This window comes from Mesoplodon mirus, assembly GCF_964341445.2.
Source record: "Mesoplodon mirus genome assembly, chromosome: 3".
NCBI lineage: Eukaryota > Metazoa > Chordata > Mammalia > Artiodactyla > Ziphiidae > Mesoplodon > Mesoplodon mirus.
Genome location: NC_138978.1, coordinates 21,493,385 through 21,502,500, shown reverse-complemented (window position 1 = coordinate 21,502,500; position 9,116 = coordinate 21,493,385). Strand labels below are relative to the sequence as shown.

Genomic DNA, 9,116 nt, shown 5'->3' with positions numbered 1-9,116 from the left:
CGGGCGGGAGGGTCGCAGGGGCTGAGGGGGTGGAGAAAAAGGCCACCCGGGCGCGCAAGCCCATTGTCCTCTTGGCCCTGTTCTGCACCAGGGCCGGAGATTGGGGAAAAATGGACACTCGTTGAAAGGGCAGATGGGGAGAAGGCTGCACACCCGGAGGAGGTCGTATACTCAGGCAGGGGGCCACGAGAACTCTGGGAAACACACCACACATTTAAGCAACAATCAAGGAGACAAACACACACACACACTCACTCTCTCTCACTCTCATCGGGGACACAGACACACAACCCTGAGGAAGGGTCCCACAGCCAGAGAGAGGCCAACAACACACACTCAGGGAGGAACACACATTCAGAGAACAACCCACTTACTCAGACACACACACACACACACACACACACACACACACAGCCTAAAACCATAAAGCTCTGTTGAACAAAATGGATTTCCGATATGAATTTCCTTCTCCTTCCAACCCCAATTTCTCCTTAAGACAGGCCCCCATTCTCCAGCATTTGCTTCCTTTCTCCCTCCAGTTGGTAGCCTGGCTCATGCTTCAAAGCACAAGCTCTGGACTCAGGCAGCCCTGCTCTGCCTCCCAACAGCTGTGTGACCTTGGGCAAGTCACCTCACTACTCTGAGCTTCAATCGATACGAGGGTTGAGAGAGAGAATATAAACAAGATGCCTGACTCGTTGTTGGCACTTGGCAAAAGTTATCCCTTATGAGCCTGCTGATGGCGTGGGCTGCTGTAATGATGACACTCAAGGGCGGCTTTGGCCGGCAGGAGGCTCTCTCTGTGCTGCAGCCTCTGCCTCTGCTTTCTGGCACCCCTGCATTTCCACCTCAGTGCCCCATTGGGCATGGGGGAGACTTTTCCTCTCTGACAGGGTCAGCTCTGTCCCCAGGCCGGATCCCTCCCATATCTACCCTCGCAGCTTTTGAACTGCTGCTGGGATCTAGGCCAACACAAGACAATATCTGAGCAGGGTGAATGTTGCTTTTCAAGGCCTTTTTTTTTTGCCTTCATCTTTTCTTGCCTTGGATTCCATCATCTTTCTAAAGCCTTTCCTGAACCCCATTAGTGGGAGCCCAAATCCAACTGTCAGCCTCTGTCTGTGACTAAGAACATCCCCTAAGTGGTCTCCCAAAAGTGATTACTGGGGTGGAACTTAATTCAGTACATCTTTACTAATTGCCCACTCTGTGCCAGGCACTGTGAGGGATACTGAGACCAGGAAGACAGATATGACATGATTACAAAGCAGGTGAGCTATAAGTCCCATATGGTGGTTGGAAGTGTTCAATGAAACCATGAATCAAAGTGCTTCAGAAATAGCAAAACCTCTGCAACATATTCTTTGCCTTTTTGTATTTGTTAAATCAGAGTTAAACTCCTACATAACTTACTGATGCTCTGCAAAGTCTAGAAGTTCCAAACTTTTCTTAACAGGGAAATGAGGTTGTCCCTGTCTGTCCTCATTAGCCTAGAAATGCGAGGGTGAGGAAACTAGTCCTTGTGTGTCTGGACGCTGTGTGCAGTTTGAATGTTTGTCTCCATCCTTGTATGCACCAGTGTTTGAGCCACAGGCTTGAGTTCAAATTTTGATTATTGGAGTTTTGTGCCTGCTAGCTCTGTGGACAAATCTCTATGACCTCAATACCTTTGTCATGATATCTACCCCCAAAAGACTCTAGAGAAGATCATATAAGACAGAATTTATAAAGCAGCAGCACAAGATAGGTTCTCAGAAAACAAACTCTTTTCCTACTTTCCTGTGGTTGTCCACCCACACACACCCCAGATGCCAAGCCAGCCCCTGGACATCCCATGGTCACTGCCTACCTGCTGACATAAGGGGTTAGTTAACTTCAGGGTGGTATGGCTGGACCAAGCTAGTCTGGCTTTGGGTTGAAAGAAGGAGAGAGGGAGGAAACTCAACTCCCAAGTTGACTCCTAAAAACAGGAGTAGTCAGCCTGCACTTTGTTTAAGAATAAACATCCCTGAAAGCATGGACAGGAAGGTTTTTTAGGGGGGAAATTTTTTTCCAAGAAATTTCCAATGCTCTCTGAGTCTCTCTACTTAGAAGACATTTCCTAATACCTTAGTGTCTGTCTTCCAACCTAATGCACGCTCCCCCTTGCTTTTCTCTATCCGGTGGAATAAAACCCTCTCAGGTCCAAACTACCTTCCTAGGAGGTCCCTTGAAAGGGCAGAAGGAAAAGCATAAACACAGAAAGATAAAAGTTTTGAGACGGGCAGACCTGGGTGCAAATCTTAGATCTGAAACTTATTAGCATGTGACTGTGGGCAAGCACATTAACCTCTCTGAGCCTCAGTCTCCTGGTGCGTAAAATGGGTCAATGAGATAATGTATGAGAAGGCAAGTGGGACCTGGCAAATAGTTAAGATTCAATGACGGATGATGATGATGATGGTGGTGGTGGCGGCGGCAGTGGCGGCACCAAGTCCTCTGAACTGTAGAGTAGCCCATCTTGGAGACCCCTGAAATCCCCATTCCTATAAGGACTCATGCCTTAGATCCAGATGCTCACCATAGTCCCCTCTGCAGTATTTCACATGTTCCTGAGACCAGACTCAGCAGGAACCATTAAGCTCCCTTGGTACCACCTATCTCACTCACTAGGGGCTACATCATATCATAGCACATGAAAATAACAAATTGGTTACTACAGCACTTTCCATCCCTTGTCCTCTTGATCCTCCCAGCTGTAAATAAGGTCGGTGGATATTATTTTTCACCCCATTTTACAAGGAGACAACTGAGGCAGAGGGACGAATAAGTAGTCCATCCAAGGGTTTGAGCCTTGATTCTGAATTCCCCGTGCTCTTCTTGTATCACATGAGTCTCAAGCAGTAGTTTGAGGTCTAGCCTTGCTTGGAGGAGGAGAAGGGGTATGTTCTAAGCGTATGGCTGGGAAGTCCTCCGCACACCTTTACATGTACTTTGTGAGCAAACAGTTACATATTAAAAAATGCAGCATCTGGGGATGTCCTGAGACTACAGCAGACCACCCTAATGCTAAGGAGAGTTAGAGGGCAGAATGGACAGGAAGCCAAATGAGGGGGAGTTCTGGGTCCTGGCTACAGGTCAGCAACTGACATCCAGAGTAACCTTGGGCAAGATTTGGAAGTTCCCTTGATCCCCACTTTCAACATTAATGGCAAAAAATAGAAAGGTAGACAAATAGATAGAAGCTCAGTTTAGGCAAAAAGACATCTGCAATTCTCATCATCATTACTTTGGCTTTGAAATCGACAGCTCAGAGACCCCCGACCACTTTTCAAAATTTTAAAGACAAAGCAGTATAACTTAATAGTTCTGCCAACTCTTAAAAAAATCAGAGAGCACAACACTGACTTTTTTTCCTTTTCTTCTTCTTCTTCTTCTTCTTTTTTTTAAAATTTTGGCAAAGAAAGATTCAGTTCCTGGAAATGCTTACAAAATGATTCCTGACACTGGGAGGAGATAGTTAAAAAAGGAAGAAGACGAAAACTTATAAACATATATAGATAAAGGCAGACGGTGGCAAGAAAGAGAATAAACAAAAGAAAGAAAAGAAAGAACTAAAAGAGATAGAGAGAAGGAAAAAAGACTTTAAAGGGCCCCAATTCAAGGAACGTTATCAAGTTCTCAGCATCTGCAACTCACAAGCCGCTTGCGGGTCGGGGCGGCGCAGACCCCTCCCCTTTCTCGGGTGTCGGACGCTCATTGGTGGGGACGGCAGTCGCCGGCCGGTGACTGCCCGAGGAAAGGTTGCCTGGGACACGCATCCCTGTGTGAACGCATGACGTCCCACCCTGGCGCCAGGCTGTCTGGGGCTGAGTCTTAGATCAACACAGCTGTGGGACCGGGACCCACAGCTGGGCAAAGGAGCGGATTCCTCAACAAAAAATAGGATTGTGAGAAAAGTTCTGAAACAAAAACAGCGCAGACAAAAGCCTTAATGACATCCTTTCATAAAAATAAAAAATGCAAGAGGGGGGAAAAAGCTGGTAAAAGGAGCAGAACTGGGAACAGAAAGTTCAGAGGCATTTGGAATAAGAGACTGAGGCCCCACCACCGCTAAACAAGTTGCAGAAGGCCTGAGCTAGCCCTCCAGTCCGCTGTTGGGAAAAAGAAGTCTTTTGGGCTCAAACTTTATTCAGTGTTCTCAACCGTAACCCATTTCTTTCAGAATTAGATTCTTACATTGGAGAGCACCCTTAGAGGTCATTTGTTACCCCCTCCCTCAATTTTACAGAAAATGAAGCCCAGGAAGGAAAGAAATTCTTCCAAGGCCACATTGCAAGTTACTGACATGACCAGGTCAGAATTCTGCTTGCTGATCCCGGCATCCCTCTCCTGCCTATGTCACCCAGCTCATGGGCATTTCACCCTGAAAGCATCTTGGGAGATAATGTGAAGGTGCTTTGCAAATGGCTGCACAAGCCTGAGGCAGCAGTGGGTAGTAATGGGGGAGGCAAAAGGAGAGAGGGGAATCTGTGTGGTCCTGTGGACTGAGCACAGACCACTCAACCGGCCACTTGCTGGGTCCTCGGGCACCAAGGAGACTAATGGATGTGAGGGAGAGAGTATGTCAAGCGCCTTGCAGAGAAGAGGCGTTTAGTGATTATTTGTTGAAGGAATGAGGTAGGTCTAGTTAGCTCCATTTTATAAATTGGAAAATTGAGGCACAGAGGTGACTTACCCAAAGTTCACATTATTAGTAAAAAAGAATGGGAATTTGAACATAAATCTGCCTAGCTCTGAAGGCTATGATATTTTCCAGGACCTGGGCTTGACTATTGTGCACAAACACGGAAGTCTGCGTGACAGAAAAGTGTTTTCTATTTGGTCATTCAGGAGTCCACATAGCCACTATATTCCCTTCCCAAGACCAAATAGCTGGCATGCTCTTCACTTGACATCTGTGGCCTATATAGACTGATCTGTCCATTCATGGGATATTTTCTTATACCAAAGAGGCTGTCCTGGAAAACGTTTATATTTCAGGAAGAAGTCTTTCGACTCTTTCTTGGGACACAGAGTCCTGTGGTATGACAGCAAAGAACAAGGATCCAGGGTTGGCTCTATCATTACTTGTGGTGTGACCTTGGAAATATTTTATAACTCCTTTCTGTACCCTTTACCATCCCACACCTGCCTGTCCAAATTTCATAAAGCATTAGACTTCTAGAGCTGGAAAGGATTTTAAATAATCATTTAGCACCATTTCCCCATTTTGTTCACAAGGCGACTAAGGCCAGGGTACCTGGGCTTATTCAAGATCACATGACAAATTATTGGCAAGGCTGGTATGTTGAAGCTAGGATTCCTAATTCCCAGTCCAGTGTCCTTTTTACTATGACTATTTTGAGACTCTCCTAGCTCTGAGCTCCCATTGTCCTGTTAATCAGTGCCACATACTATAGAACTCTTAATTGTTTCCTGTGTTAATCTTGTCTCCCCAAATTGTGAGATTCTTGAGAGCAGGAGCCACTGTTTTATGTGAAGCGACTCCATAAATATTTACCAACTGACTGATTAAGGAAGCAACCATTGGGGGATCCCACCTGGCCAGTTCCATGATGGAAACCAGCATTCTGAGGCTGCAGAATCCCAAAAGTCCTTGGAAATGACAAGATGACAAGCAAAGAATACTGAATGCAATGTCCCGTTGCGATACGGGGCTTACTTGCCTGTCCCGTGGTCCCTTTCCTGGACTCTCAGATAGAGCTGGAGCCATTTCAGCAAGGCTAAGAATAATCCAGTCCAGGTGGCCTGCCCTTCCATAGCAGAGAGGGATAGACAATAGAGTGATGAAATTACCAAACTATTGTTTTCCGCATAGAGGTGTGTGGAGAATGGGGGAAGGGAGAAGTGAGAGTTAAAAGAGATTTGCTGACCTAACGGGAACTCCTAAAAAGGTTATTTAGAAATCATCCCTTCTGCACCCCAACTCAAAACCCTGTCCAAAATTCTAATCAAACTCGCTTCCAAAATATAACTGGGCATATATTTGGCTCCTTATGGAGTGCATGGGGCCAGAGAATGGGAGCTCTCTTCCTTCCCCATGCAAAAAGCACGATTCAGGCTGCTTTCTTTCTTTTTTTTTTCTTTCCCCCTGTTGCTCAAATAAATAGTGTTCTTTGCTCAAACCCCCTTCCCCTCCTCCTTCTGCAATCTCAGCGCCTAGCCCAAATCTGTTTTCTTCATTGTAACCTCAGCTTCACCGCAATTAATTTTTTTCCCCTCTGGTCACAAGATAATTCCTGACGCCAGTGAGTCTGGAGGTCAGACGAACAGCAAATTGGGGAACAAGGCGGCACTAATTCCTTACAAGTTTCCCTTGAAAAATCTTTTGCTTACCAAAAAAAAAAAAAAAAGCTTCTTTGCTGTTCGGGGATTTACGACCTCGGAGGACTGTGAGTTCGAACCAGTGTTGGGCTGTGGGTGGACTGGCAGGGGGCAGGGGAGCTCTAAGATCTGGGGCGCTGCCAGGAAAAGGCAAATTCTTAAAGTTAATGATTTTAAGTGATTTTTTAAATCCTTTCTGGCAAAGAGGCCCGCCTCTCCTCTGTATCAGCGCTTCCTCATTCTTTGAATCCGCGGCTCCGCGGTATTCGGCGTCAGACCCGCCAGAGGAAGCCTGTTTGCAATTTACCCGGGCTGTGAACGCCCAGGGTCGACGGAGGCGGGGCCAAGGCGGGCTGTTTTGCATAAAGGGGCGTGCCTTCCAGGCGGGCTCTATAACTGCGGACCTCCGTGAGAGTGCGCGCGTTGCTAGCTGCTCAAGGGATTCTTTGGCTTTTTGCTTCTTTCGGCACTTCCAACCTCATTCCTCAATATGAAGGCGCTGAGCCCGGTGCGCGGCTGCTACGAGGCGGTGTGCTGCCTGTCGGAACGCAGCCTGGCCATCGCGCGGGGCCGCGGCAAGAGCCCGGCAGCTGAGGAGCCGCTGAGCCTGCTTGACGACATGAACCACTGCTACTCGCGTCTGCGGGAACTGGTACCCGGAGTCCCGCGAGGCACTCAGCTTAGCCAGGTGGAAATCCTGCAGCGCGTCATCGACTACATCCTCGACCTTCAGGTGGTCCTGGCCGAGCCCGCTCCTGGACCCCCAGACGGCCCGCATCTTCCCATCCAGGTGCGTGTGGGCGTGCTTGGAGCAGGGGCGGGGCTGAGCTCCAGGGCTGGGATGCTGCGGGACCCCTAGAACTTCCTAGCGTCGTGCATAACTCTCCCGTTTTCCTTCTCTCAGACAGCCGAGCTTGCTCCGGAACTTGTGATCTCCAACGACCAAAGGAGCTTCTGCCACTGACCTGGACGTCCTGGCGCCTCCAGGTGAGTATCCACGCCTTCTCCCGGGAGCGGGGAAGGGGAGCAGCTGGTGCTTAAGTGGCAAATCCTGGAGTTGGTAGGCCTTTTAAGGGATTACCGCGCCCCCTCGGTTTAGGCAAACCGAGTCCAGAGAGGTGCAAGTGACTTGCCCGTGGTCACATCAAATGAATGACGGAACCAATTCCCATCCAGTGTTCGTTTCAACCTTAAACACACGGTGTCCCTGCCTTCCCTAGTGGCCAAAGACGTGAGAAAGTAGGCGCGGGTCCGACTAAATAAAGTAGCCAGTCTGTTTGTTGCTTGAAGTCCTTAAAGGATCCGTGTTTTCCTCAGCCCCCTCCCAGCTAGTGTTAATTCCAAGAGGGAGGGATGGTGCAAGCTCCGCCTGTAGTCCTTTGGCGCCAACTGGGTGGGGGCAGCGTGGGGCGCGGAGTTATCAGCTGGAGGTAGAGACCAAGTTTCCTCCTTGGCGCCGGCCAGTCTGCGGCCGGCCCCCGCCTCGGCGCGCTCGGCGGAAACTGACGGCTCCCTGGTCTTCTTTCCTCCCCCGCCCAGAACGCAGGTGCTGGCGCCCGTTCCGCCTGGGACCCGGGACCCTCTACGGCCGGAAGCCCGAGGGCATGGATGGGCCCCAACCTCGCCCTGCCCACTTGACTTCCCCAAACCCCTGCCTCGAGGCTGGACCTGCGCCCGGGAGCGAAGGACTGTGAACTTGGGTGGCCTAAAGAGCCAGAGCTAGCTCTGGGCACCAGCTGGGCAACCTCCCCCAGCCCTCACCCCACCCCCAAGTTTAAAGACTGTCTTTCAGTGTGTGGAGGTGTATGGGGGGCGGGGCTGGCTGCTCTCCAAACTCTGGCAAGGCAGCGGTAGAGCTGGTCTTCTGGTCTCCTTGGAGAAAGGCTCTGTTGCCCTGATTATGAACTCTATAATAGAGTATTTAGCTTTTGTACCTTTTTTGCAGGAAGGTGACTTTCTGTAACCATGCGATGTATATTAAACTTTTTATAAAAGTTAACATTTTGCATAATAAACGGTTTTTAAACACTTGTGTATGTAATTTGATTCCGTAAGTGCTAACACTTTCTCACAAGACTGAATTTAGGGGGACTAAATTAATGTCTTGGAGCTTGGGAAAAGCAAACTTGCTTATTCCCTTAAAAGGGAGATGGGAGAATACCCAGCTAAGGCCGGGGAAGGGGGGGAGCCCCACATCCATTGGGTGCAAAGAAGAGCCTTGTCCTGTCTCATTTAACAAGTGAGGGAAGACTGGAGAAGGGAAGTGACTGGCACAAGCTCACCCAGCAAGTTGGGGGCTCAGGATAGAAATCGGGTCTCCTGAGTCTCAGTTCTTAGGTATTTTGAGAGCTGTTTTGCTAACTAGCAGATGGCTGTCTTCTTCAATGCCATTAATTATTCATGATGTCTTTCTAGCAGGGGATGTGGAAGAGAAGCCTCACCTGGTGCCCAGGCAGGGTTGGTGGTTGATAGACCCATTTCAGAATTGAATAAATGGATCATTGGGCTTGGTTTCATTTCCCTTTTCACGTTCTCTGTTTTAATTTTCTCTTGGGCTTTCAAAGTTGGAGAAAATAGGAGACGGGTCTCTTCCCTCAAATCCTCAGCCAGTCTGATCAGGATTTTGGTGCTGGTTGGGAAATATGGGAACAAATCCCTCTACCACCAGGTAGTCGAAGACTCTGAGCCTAGACTGGGAATTTGAGGAAGAGGCCCTACAGCCCTTATTTCTGGTATATCCTCCTCGTATC

General features: G+C 48.7%; 1 protein-coding gene across 1 annotated transcript; it reads left to right on the top strand.

The window, feature by feature from the left end:
• Window positions 1-6,765: 6,765 nt before the first annotated feature.
• ID3 (inhibitor of DNA binding 3) lies at window positions 6,766-8,394 on the top strand. The gene is made up of 3 exons (XM_082615554.1): window positions 6,766-7,156; window positions 7,271-7,353; window positions 7,906-8,394. Exons 1-2 carry the CDS (start codon window positions 6,857-6,859, stop codon window positions 7,328-7,330), a joined length of 360 nt encoding a protein of 119 aa, XP_082471680.1. The 5' UTR covers window positions 6,766-6,856; the 3' UTR covers window positions 7,331-7,353; window positions 7,906-8,394.
• Window positions 8,395-9,116: the final 722 nt, after the last annotated feature.